Source organism: Phaethon lepturus, unplaced genomic scaffold (assembly GCF_000687285.1).
Source record: "Phaethon lepturus isolate BGI_N335 unplaced genomic scaffold, ASM68728v1 scaffold21920, whole genome shotgun sequence".
NCBI lineage: Eukaryota > Metazoa > Chordata > Aves > Phaethontiformes > Phaethontidae > Phaethon > Phaethon lepturus.
In genome coordinates, this window is record NW_010512860.1 from 6,489 (window position 1) to 18,931 (window position 12,443).

Genomic DNA, 12,443 nt, shown 5'->3' on the forward strand with positions numbered 1-12,443 from the left:
AGGAATGTCAGAAGATGGCCAGGAATTACAGTCTTTGTGACATTTTATAATCAATTTAACAAAAAAACTTCATATTTTGACATTTGAAATAAAATGGCTAGTTTTTTTCCATTTAAATCAATGCAATTGCTTCCTTATATGATCATATTAATAAAACCTTATCAAGGAATGCTTGAAAGAGATTAATGTCTGAATTTAAAACCAAACATGTACTTTTGTATCATGGGTCATTATCAAACAAAGCAGCAATTTGCAAACCCATCTTATCCTCTAATGAAAAATTGAAATTGATGTCCAGCAAATCATTCACAGCTCAAGAAGTGGCAAACAAGTGTCTAACCTTAAATACATGACAAATCAAGAAAATCTTTACTAACTATGTATGAAGAATTATTGTAACATTTCTTTTAAATAGATCTATGTAATTCAAATTTATAAATATCACAATTTGATTGAGTTTATTTTGTCTAAGCAGTTTGGGACTCCTGACTATCTATGTTGTAATTAACTGCAGATAAAAATTAAGATTATTCAGTGTTAATTGTAACTAAATGTTTAATACTGCAAGTCCAAAAGATGACAGTTCCTTATTTTAAAGGAGAACTACCTAGAAGTCTGATGAAACAAGTTTTGGTCCAGGATCACCAGCTTATCCCTTCTTGATTTATACGGGGAAGGATTGAGATTCACATGTTCCTTTCAAGATCATTTCTGTAACAGTTGAAAAAAGATGCAATTATTCTTGTACTCAAGTAAGATGCATGCTCTGCATTGGTTTTGGATATCTACTTACTATATGCCAGCTTGGATCTTGAAATGAAGCACGTGTGAACTAAGTATTAAACAGTATATACTTAATGTGTAGCTGGCACAGACTTAAAATCATGCTTCATGCTTGACATTCTCCTGGTCATACACCTAGAAAAGTTGATTCCTTTACGCTGTAAATAAAACACTGATATATTGTTTGACTTTCATTTGTTTGCTTGGGTTTTTTGGTGTTTAACTTAAGATACAAAATTATTATCTTACTGTGTTTGCAGCTTGGAGATCTACTTTATGAAAAACGTCAGTATGGAAAAGCCAAGTGGGCTTGTATAAAAATGAAAGAAAAACAGTATGAACAGAGCATATGCCTTGGATTCATGAAGCTTATGAGATACATTTGTGAGCAGAATTCCTCAGGTAATTGGTACCACGATTCTACATTAAAGTTAAAACATTATATTTATGCACTAGCTCCTCCTAATGGGGGAGACACTTTTATTAGCTTTTTCCAAATACTCCACCCTGTCTGTAGGGACGCTTTGCTGTAATACAGTCTTTCCAGCAGGGTCTAAACCAAAGTGCTGCTCCCTCTGCACACATGCTAGAAGAGATCATCTGCAGGAAGCGATCCCTGTTTTCAAGGGCACTGTGACCATTACAACTGCCCGGGAACTGACACTGGCTATTTTTGTAGGCTATCAGCTACAAATTAGGCTTTTGCTACAGAATTTTAGTGGTTTAGTTTTCACAGCAGTACTGAAATCACCTGTTATAAGAACCTATTCAGAGTGTAATGCCAAAAGAGACCATGTTTTGCCTCCTTCGTTTTAGTTCATGATACTCAACTTATGCATGTCTGAACGAACACCTAAAATTTGTGTGATTGAAGCATGTTTTCCACAAAGATAATCTAGTTTTAACTGAAGTACTTTAAAATAATGGCAAGTCCACCATGTCCTTAATAGCTTGTGCCTGCATGAAAAATGTACACCTAGTTTCCAATCTAATTTAATCTAGTTTCAACTTCTACCCATCAGTTCTCATTTTTTTTTATTCTCCAGTTGATTAAGAAGTATTGCAATGCCCATGTTTTGTTCTGTAATAGTGCATGCATTAGAATCAAGTCAACACTCAATTTCCTTTCCAAGAAACTAAAAAATCATGAAAGCTTTTCCTTTATAGGTATTTTCCCTGTTCTCCCCTTTCTTTTAAAACTTTAACATGGTTTAAAAGTAATTTTGGCTCCAGAGTAGCGCAGTTCTGTTTTCAAAGCAAAGTTCCTACACTCAGTCATCACTCCTACCTGCACAGTCAAAACACTCCACCTTTTCCAATAGCATTGCAAAAATATAGCAACATGTTTGATAACAGCAAATCCTAAATGAATTCAAAATGCAGCCCCCTTGTCTTGCCTACATTCTTTATTCCCAAATATTTAAAACATGACACAAAGTCAGTTTACAAGACAAACACAACCCTCTTAAGAGGGGAAAGGAGTCAAACTCCTTACCCTACATTAATTTAGGAGAGCTCACCAAATACCTCATTTTATGCACACGTTTGCACATGTAGGTTTTAGATCATAGATATACACACACACAGACAGACAAACTACAAGGCATAATAAAATGCTGCTGACAACTTGGAATACACAACCCCATTTTCTAAAACATCCTGCTATGCTCTGTGGTACTCACTTTATATTATTTAGTATGAGTTCAGCAGTCAAGCTCGGTATGTAGCTCTTCTGTTGTATTTTCTAAAAGTCACCTATGTCTCCTCAGGACTGTACTTGGGGATAACGATACCCATCGTGACCATAGTCCATACAAATGAATCGCAATCAGAGATGACACAGTCAGTGACAGTAGCATACTACCTGCCTGAAGTGCTGCAGGACGAGCCACCTCATCCTTTTGACTCTGACATAATCATTGAAGAGTGGCCTGCTACTATTGTTTATAGTAGGTAAGAAACATTTTAATTTTGTTCTAGTAAAAACTGTAAAAAGATGCAGTTTTCAATTTGGACATGTTACACCTTTTAAATCAAGTTCTAAAAGGTAACAGACAGTAAAATTTGATTTTTACTAATTGTTAAAAGCTGCCTGCTTTAGGAGACTGTGATGTTCAGGAAATAATGGTTATCAACTTACTTGGGAAAATGAGGCATCTGTAAATGTGAGATACAATAGCTTCTCAAAACACAGACTGTTCTGTGTGGCTGGGAACAAAGCATCTGACATATCACTGAAAATATTAAGAAAGAAACTGTTCTGAGATCAATCACAGTCAGGTAGTGTCATTTGTGAAACATGACTAAATAATTTAGAGGCATTTCTAGGCTCTGGAAAAACTATGGATTTTAAAAAGAACTTGATACGAAGTTGATTGTTACAGGAGCTTCAGAGGAATCACCAATGAAGACTCTATAATGAGAGAAATAAACCTGTTGGCAGAAATTCTGGAGAGTCCCGAGTTATGTTTGCAGGATACATTCATCATTGCAGGATATACAAATCCAGCTGCTGCCAATCGACACAACGAGATATGGTTCCTTCAAAGACCATAGCCTCCCATTTCTGGTGCTTGTCAGTCACAAGAATCAGTTCTGATTTACTGGCAGAATCTTACAGGTGAATCACGTGAGACTAGATGTCAAACCCTCAAAGATTTTAGAAATGTGCTTTTAGCCAGTTTAGCAGGACAATTGCTCCGACTTAATTATCAGAGGTAACACCTGAAAACATACACAGTTCCTTATGCCAACTGTTACGAGTTCTTACACAATTTTTATGGAGAGTTTTAGCACTTTAAAAGTTAGTTCACCTATCTTCTTTTACAAGGTAAGGGAGTTGGAGACCTCTCTCCTCCTCCACTTATTAGCATCTCTAGCCTGCCTGTGGCTTGAGATGGTCCTAGTGGAGATGCTGGAGCCCCCGCCCTGGCCTGCTGTGGGCACCTAGTGCTGTACCAGCGACACAAGGACCCTGCTGGGGCTTTCAGTGGGACACACATTGAAACTGCCTCACACATGCAGGCTATGCTTCAGAAAAATAATGTTCAGATCTTAATTTCTGAAGAGAACCACCAGATTTAGACCACTGTGATTAATCCAAGGAGCAAGAGTAGGCCAATGCTGACTGCTTTTAATGTCATCTGCGGAGTAGAGATTCTTAATGCTTACCTCAAAAAGCATTCAACCAAAGTACTTTTAACTCTGAGAAGAGACCAAGGCAGCAGAAGGGTCCTGATGCTCATTAAAGTTTTGATAGCGAAAGTTACAGGTTAACCACACATTCATAGTAATCCCAGGACTATATTTGGCATTCCTAAATAGAAAGTGGTTATTCTTAACTCTTAAGTTTTCTGAACACTTTCTTCTTACAACTTTGCTGAATGTTAACACACTGCAGCTGAATAAGTAATTTGTTTGGTATTTTTACACTCTTCTGGCAGTATCACACTATTAATGTTATAAATGATACAAATATCTCACAGAATCGCAGAAATAATTTCAGCTACAAGTGACCTCTGGCAGTCACCTCGTCCAGCCCTCTGCTGAAAGAGGGGCTGGCGCTGCTGGCAGACCAGGCTGCTCAGGGCCTCACACCGCTGGAGTTTGAGCGTCTCCCGGGATGAGGAGCCCGTAACCCCTCTGGGCCCTGTTCCAGTATTTGACCACACTCACTGTGAGAATTTTTCTTCCTAATACCTAATTTTTCACGCTGCAGCTTGTTTCTTTTACCCTTCATCCATATGATCATTCTTCAAGTTAGACAACTGCTAGTCTAGCATGCTGTGATTGAGAGACAAGCTCACACAGTTCTATGTGCATCAGGAGGTCTGAAAGCAGCATTCGTGCTTTGCTGTGTACTGCAGTTAAAGAGCACCTACTGCACTTTAGAATCGGGGTAGCAAACAGTTTTTCTCTCAAAAATCCCTTCTTAATGTCTCCCCTTACAGATATGATGGTAGACTTTAATCTTAATAGAAGCAAACATCTTTTTACATAAAATTTCATCAAGCACGTTGCCAGCATTATTTATTGATTACAGGATTTAGGCTTTAAATAGAGCTTTTGTGTTCTTCAGTTATGACGTACAACACGGCAACTACAGCCAGTGTCTCCTAGCTTACAGCAGAGTTAATTGGCAAACACAATGGATTTACGAAGTACTTCTGAATAAGCGTACAGGTCTCAAGAACTTTAAGCCTTTTGGTTCCCCAAGGCTCTCTGCTGCACAAAACTGACTTTATGCTTAACTTAAAACCTCTTGTTGAGCAGCAGGATCAGAGAGTACCGGCTGGTCCTGCTGACCGTGCTCAAGCATGACCAAGGTGCTCTCTGGTGCTTGCTGCCCACAGAGATTCCTCAGGCAGACAGCAAGGAGAAGGGAGAAAAAAAAAAATAAAGAAAAAAGAAAAAAAAGAGAGAAAAGCCTTACTTTTAACACAAACAGATAGTCTTTGTGGGGAGGAAAAAAAAAAAAAACAAAAAAAAAACCCAAAACAACCACAAAAAAGCAATCCTTACTTTCTTCTTCTGAATGCCTGATATCCCTAGTTGTTCAGATGTCCTGCACTAGTCCAGCACAGACATTTGTATTACCTCAAATTAATTGGATGTTAAATCGATGGGGGGGAATCTCAAAAAATACTATGGGTTTGGGGTCTGTCTTATTCCAGCCAGAAAGCTATCAACTCTGGTTTGCCAGGTGAGAGCACAAATGCTTGGGGCCTGTTGTGGCCACAAGTAGGAACCACTTTGTCTGATGTTCCAATTTAAATGCACGTCAAAATATTTCTTACTTAACAGAAAGAGATGATAAAGATACCTGCTGTGGCTTTCATTCCTCTCAGTTTGTTCAAGATACAGGATCACAGACAGGGAAAAAAATTCAGATTTCCTTTTCAAAATTTTGAATCATTTCCTGTTTGATTTTTATTTGGCTTTTTATTTATTTTTAACATCTCCTCAGATTGTCGGACATGCCAGCCACTATTAAAAGTGAAAGCTAATAAATTAATGGAAAACAATAAAAAGTTTTCAAAAACTGAGTTGAGTAGAGGGCCCAGAGAGGCATTAAATAACAGGTTTTGTTTTGCCATCATCCCCCACAAAGATTTTTATAAGAGCAAATAAAAACAATTTTCACTTTTGACATAATTTTATGGCAAATTAAAGATGTTTCTGCAATTTCATTGCTTTTGCCAGTTATAGAAATTATTGTAATGCTTTGGCACAATAAATGTCAAATAGCTCTTGGAAGTAGTTAAATCCTCTCACTATAAAGTACCAGTTTGTACATACTTTACATTTTAAATGTCTATTGCAAAAAGCATTTGCTGTATCTTATGTCTCTTTCCATAGACAATCTTCACCTAAATACTTCTGTGACTCAGCTGCTTGTGGGTGTGTTATAGAAACATTCTTGTTACTGAAATATAAAAATAAGGTATTTATCTGAATGTGCTGATATCCTAACCACAGCAAAGCGTTCAGTGTTGTTTTATGTAAAACTGTGAATTCCAGGATAGTATTTATTTTGACTTACATTAGATGGCTTCTGCTGCTGAGAAAGAACCAATTAATCTGAGTTTGAAGATACACTTTATGGCTACGGAACATTGTACCAACTTCTGTAAACGGCTCTCACAAGCACAGGCACGAAGAACTGTGTTTTTTCACTCAACACACAATAAAGCTTACTTCACAGTTACACCACTGAAAGCCAAGGAAACTCATTATTACCTCTTATTACTTATGAGTTATTACTTACAAACGTAGTATTACTCAAATACATCACTTGAGAAAGTTTGAAAACATTATGTCAATCTTCATTCCCTAACTTCTGTTATCAGAATACTTATTTTATTATCCATCTGTGGCTTTACTTTGTGAGCCATTATTTAGTGGATTTTCATTTTTAATTTGAAGTTGAGTTCCACTATCCAAAGAAGATAATAAAACAGAATTCACTCTTTTTTTTTTTTTGAAGATTAAATTATGTAGCCTTAACAGATAAATGTCCTGCATACTGTGTATTTTTCGAACAAGCATTAGTGCCTAAAAAGTTTATTCCAGCTATTGTGATACTCAGGGCCTTGCTTACTGTGTGTATACAAATACAAACATAATTTTTCCAGCATTGTTGTGTTGTGCTGTTTTACACTGTCCTTCATTTTCACTGAAATGTTGTCTTGTTTACTGTTTGTCAAAATTAAAGATAATGATTTTATTGTGCAGAGTACACCTAGCTTTCATTTTTGTAACAGACACACAAGTTCTTTTGCTGTCTTTCCTTTGAACGGCAGCAAAAGTCACAAGTTGCTATTCTGAATTTACAAAAGCCGTTTAAGCCCCAAATTTGAAATGGTTACTCTAAGACCAAAAAAATACTTTAATATCTTTCAAAAAACATACAGTCTTTGAAGTAAACACCTACATTTGGAGCTATGCATCTACATAGCATAATCTACATTGCCAGGTCTGCTGGCAAACTCACTCCTCCTCACTGCAGGAGCCATCTGCAACCCCATTTTTGTCGAGCGTCCAGCACAGCCTCCCACAGTTCTTGCTGCAGCACAGGCTGGGGTAGGACCAGTTTCAGAACCAAACTGTAGAGCAGCAGTACTTCACAAAGAGTGACATATGTATTGGACTATTCTCCTAAATCCTGATGCCATTCAGAACATACTTCACGACTGATTCTTTTGGCAGGGGACAAGGATCATGCAACACGTACTTGTTGCTTCTGTGGCTGCACTCACATATCTATCCTGACCTCAAACCGCTGAGAAGTCAAAACACAGGAGCATGGAAAACGGTGTAATTTAACTTCAGGGCATGGCTGAGGTCCATCGCTGTGCTGTGGAAAACAGCCCAACTACAGAAACAGCCCTGCAGAAACTGCGGTACAGGAGCCACTTCTGAAAGTGCTGAGGTCCCTAAGGCTTGGCTTGCCCATGTACACTGGAAAAGGCTGGGGCACCATCCTTTCACGCCCTCTGTGCTGTTACAAGTTGTATTTTCTAAGTAAAGCAGTAGCAATACAAATGCAAATATAGCAGATCAAAGAAAGGAAATAGAAACCACTGAAGCTATAGTGACAATTTAGTCAAGGTTTGTCTACACTCCTCAATTACAATGGATTAGCAAAACCTATGTGCTTTTATCAGCTTAAATCTCAAGTGAAAACACTCAAATTAAATCCCTGCATTCAATACGAGCATTCAGAGGTACCTGTAGTGATGCAAAACTATCTTTAAAGTTCTTGCTAGCTTATCAGTGGAACTTCCTCATTCAAATATACTCTCAGGTTACTGGTTTGAAAACAGCTTATCTAATTCTATCTAGAAAATGAACAAACAAGTTTGCCTTCCAATGGTCTTCACATAAACTACTCCAAAAATCATTGAACTTTAATCAAAATCCTACTCTAAAGCCAACAGTCTGATACTAACTTAATCCTAACGTTTTTTATGTCTCTTACCAAAAAAAGAACACACATTTTGAACTTTTCAAAGTAGTATCTATTTGTCTACTAGTACCTTACTGAGAAGGCACAGACCATTAAGTCACCATTGACTTGCTAATAATTCTGGCCCCTGCTAATCTGTCCTATATTTGGACATTACCTACAGGTAAAAAGAAAATGAAAATAAAAAAGCTCTCAAGAGAAAAATAAAGAAAAACACCAAAGGAAAAAAAAAATCAAGGAGAACTAAGTTCACTTACAGATGACTTAAAGCTCTAAGGAATATTCTTAATCAGATAAAATGTTTCCATCAATATACAGTTTTCATAACACTGGCAATAACCTGGATAACACAAGCATGGCCATCTCAACATCTTAATATCACTAAATTCAGCCAAATTAAGAAGGCCTCGTTTAGGCCTCGTCAATTTTGCAAGGACTCCTGAAAGATGATGAGAAAGCAAATTCAATTGTAAGTTTTCCATCAGAGATTTTTAAGTTATTGCAAGGTAACAGGCACCGTTGGTGCAAATGCTGTAGTTGAAACCATGTGTTTTTCTTTGCCTTGTACTCAAAGGCAAAGTTAATTGCCTAGGAAAGTATTACCTTTATAAGTTATTGCTAGTCTAGATACAGATGTTAGAATTGGCAGGGAGATTATGTATTTAGTGACACCGTCCATTTAACAATAGAGAAATGCAAGAACTCACCCGGATGTAAACATTTTGAATTTCTACCAATTCTTCACCAAGTGGAACAACAATTTTTTCCACTTGTCGCTCATGAGAATAAGGCTGAATTTCTGGAGAATCTTCAGCACACAGCTCTATCTGAGCAATGAGTAAGTTGGAAATAACTTGCTGCACAGCCTGTTGAAGAAGCCACAAAGAACGACTGTATTTGCTTGTTAATACTCTAACAATGCAAGTCAGTATCACAGGAAAGTAACTATTCCTGTATTTTAGCAGGCCTTGAATATAATTGTAAGGTACCTAATACCTATAGATGAAAAATGAAAGACCCTCCGCCTAAAGATCTCAAGCAGTATACGAAGAGACAATATGGTAAGTTCACGAATATAAAAAGCATGCTATCGCCCCGGGGGCTGGAGTGACGGAACTCTCCCTTTGGCTTTGGGTGTACCATGAAACACCTGATGAGGAGCAACTTGGAGTTAGGAGCTTAAGCTGAACTTGGATGTCCATCTGCCTTGGACTGAAGGCCTTAGCCTTACTTGTATTTACCCAATACACTACACTGAACAGAATATGGAAGCCATTTTGCATTGAGAGTATATTCTCTTTGGTGCAAGTGGGTTTGTATTCTCAAAACCCGAAAGTTATTATTTGCTTTTAGAAAGGTCAGGAAATAAATAATGCAGTCTATAGCATGAAAAAGACAAACCCTCACCAACTAATGGACTGTAAAGAGATTCAGTTTCTATGTGGAATTAAAACAGACTTCAGTATCCTGCATGGTGTTCAAACTGTATCAAACAGTGTTAAACATAGCTTCTACTGAAACTCTGTGATTCCAACTACGCAAGCAGATTTGACTCACCTTGGTATCACTGCCTGGTGTGGCACTTAGGGCCAAGATCCGAAATTGAGTTGTATATTTGCTTAGTTCCCTTACAACCTAAGAAGAGGAAAGTTTCCGTTAATACCCTTAAACGAGATTATTTGCTGATAGAAACTGTATTAGTGAAAATACCCACTAAGCAGGAAGAGCTTAACAAAATATTCTAAAAAATCAAAAAAATTCTAAATTCAAATGGGAACCAGGAAATGTTCAGTTTATAAACATTTTATCCAAGAACACTGAATTTTGATTAAGTATGTTAGCCCAGTCCCATTCAGCAGAACAGCCTTGGTAAATTACGAAATGACTTTTCACTTGATTTAACAAAAAGATGAACACCACACTAACTCAAGCGAGCTGCCAAAAAGTGAGTTTGAAGAATCACTCTAAAAAGCAAATCATGGCTGATGAATCCCACGAAATCGGAACAGAGGTTAGATGACAACCACCATGCCAACCAGCACTCAGCTGAGTCTCACTTTAAAATGTTGCATTAGCAATTGGGAGAATGGCTGAATATTCCTTCGACCTCCCAGGTTCTCATTCTACAACCCTCCCTAAGACCAAAACTGGGACATGTACAATAGTTGCTGAACATTCAAGCAACAACCGTATTGTTGTTGCCTCCCACTTTCCCACAGACCTGAACTCTGCCAGTGCTCTCAGTGTACACTATGCCTTCTGGCCAACCACCTCACGCTGCACAGCAAAAAACTGCAAATAAAATAATATAACATAAAAGCTACAGAGAACAAATGAATGGAGGAATTCAATTTGTGGTGACAGTTCTGCTGAAAATCATGCAAAGGCATAGCTAAAGCAGAGAGCAAAGCCTGTCAACTTCACAGCCACGGGCACCAACGAGGGGTGGTGGAAGGGATTTTTCTCAGCAATAGCCAAGTCTCAGAAGCTAATGAATACAAGTCTTGGCTCTATGTTACAGAGTGATTCTTTGAAAAATGAAGTTGCTATAGTTCTGAAAAAGGATAAGAAGAAAAAAATTGCAACAGTGGCAAATTAACACATACCATTTTAACTTGGCAAGCTACCATCTCTTTTCCAGCACGCCAAGTTGGACAAGCACCAAAACCCACCTAGTTTCCTCTAAAGAGGCCTACTAAGCAACTAGACACAGCTCCACATACCTTCCATCAATGTATATAAAACTATAATTTTCTTTTAGGTCACATGTTTTTACAAGATTAACCCAAAACAACACAACAAACTTTTTGCTAATCAAGACAAAGCCCAATTTTACAAAGAAATCTTGAACTCATTTTACCAAGATAAAGAATTTCACAAAAAAAGCCCACATTTTTTTCTGAAAAAAAACCTCCTCCTATTTAAGAGCTATTCCAACATAGCACAAACACACCAGAGTTCACCTGCAAATACAAATATGTCTGAAAGAAACAGCATAGTGACTTTTTTTTAAATTGCCCTAATCAAAAAAATATTTTGAAATAAAAATTACAATTTTCTTCAGACATTAAAATATTCCCACCTCATCCTACCATGTTTTAATTCAGGTATTGCTTAAAGACAAGGCACTGACAACGTAGAGGACTGTTTGATCTCTTTCAAGCAAAGCTAAGGACCCAAAGGACAATCTCCCTACAGCAGTGATGACAGTGACACTTCATGGAGGTCCTGTAAGCGATTTTGGGGAGGTTTTTTGTAATTGTGAGACAAGAGTGGGGTGACTCCAGCATTACCTGACAGTAGGCATGATTTCCAAGGGCTTTGTGGGCTTCATCAATAACCAAACATTTAATCTCTACAGCAGGACATGTCCCACGAGAAAGATCATTCACCATTATCTGAGGTGTAAGGAAAAAGACTCTCTTGGTAGTCCACAGTTCCCGCCGACTGAGAGCTTGGGTTCCCCCTGCAAATTAAAGAAATAACATTAGTGAACTGTTCTGCTGAGAACAAGCCATGACCCATGAACCGAGCGGCAGCAGGAGGCCGACAGGGCTGGCAGACACATGCCGGCTTTGGGAGACAAATGCCTTTTAAAATAGCACACACCTTGGTGCTAGTCCCATTTTCAGGGAAAAAAGGTGAATACAACGACTAGGAAGATTTTTTGCATTAAAACACTAAACCCAGAACGGCAAAGGACAAGGCTAGAAAGCTCAAGATGCCCCCTAGGCTCCTGCAGCCCCATACCTAACCTGCGCCGCCTCTGACAAAGGCTTGCGCTTAAAAATAGGCTACGGATTCAGTCATTAAGGCTATAACTTCAGTAAGCAATAAACTGCAGTTCATGGGGTTTGCAAAGACTTAAAAAAAAAAAAAAAAGAAAAAAAAAAGCGCCGTTATTCTTTGGCTCAAGTTTGATACAGAGCATATTTTCTGTGCAGACATTTTCACCCCTGGGTAGAAACCCTAAGGCTCTGTGAACCACAGGGCAGCACACCAGGGCTCCAGAAAACATGTTCCAGCGCTTCATCACCCTCATAGTGGTGACCCGGTGTTTTAACTCTTGCACAACCTAAACTTAACCCCTTAAAAATCTTCTTGTCCTAAAAAAAGGCGTGTTTGGGTTTGTTTTTTTTCCCCCCTCCACTGTGGCTTTTCACGTTGCTTGCCCTTGCCTTTAAGCTAAGCA

The 12,443-nt window shown here is 38.1% G+C and overlaps 2 protein-coding genes across 2 annotated transcripts in view; one reads left to right on the plus strand and one right to left on the minus strand.

Moving 5' to 3' along the window:
* The window catches only part of LOC104621949 (heme-binding protein 2-like), a 3,635-nt gene extending 296 nt beyond the window's left edge, over positions 1-3,339 (plus strand). Inside the window, exons 2-4 of the mRNA XM_010288590.1 lie at positions 1,044-1,185; positions 2,553-2,736; positions 3,168-3,339. Of these exons, the coding sequence (XP_010286892.1) occupies positions 1,044-1,185; positions 2,553-2,736; positions 3,168-3,339 (498 nt within the window). The remainder of the gene's footprint in view (positions 1-1,043; positions 1,186-2,552; positions 2,737-3,167) is intronic.
* A 5,042-nt stretch (positions 3,340-8,381) lies between these two features.
* Positions 8,382-12,443, minus strand: part of LOC104621960 (Fanconi anemia group M protein-like) — a gene marked incomplete at its 5' end in the record, with an annotated part of 4,354 nt that continues 292 nt past the window's right edge. Inside the window, 4 exons of the mRNA XM_010288601.1 lie at positions 8,382-8,408; positions 8,959-9,117; positions 9,809-9,886; positions 11,545-11,720. Coding sequence (XP_010286903.1) covers positions 8,382-8,408; positions 8,959-9,117; positions 9,809-9,886; positions 11,545-11,720 — 440 coding nt within the window. The remainder of the gene's footprint in view (positions 8,409-8,958; positions 9,118-9,808; positions 9,887-11,544; positions 11,721-12,443) is intronic.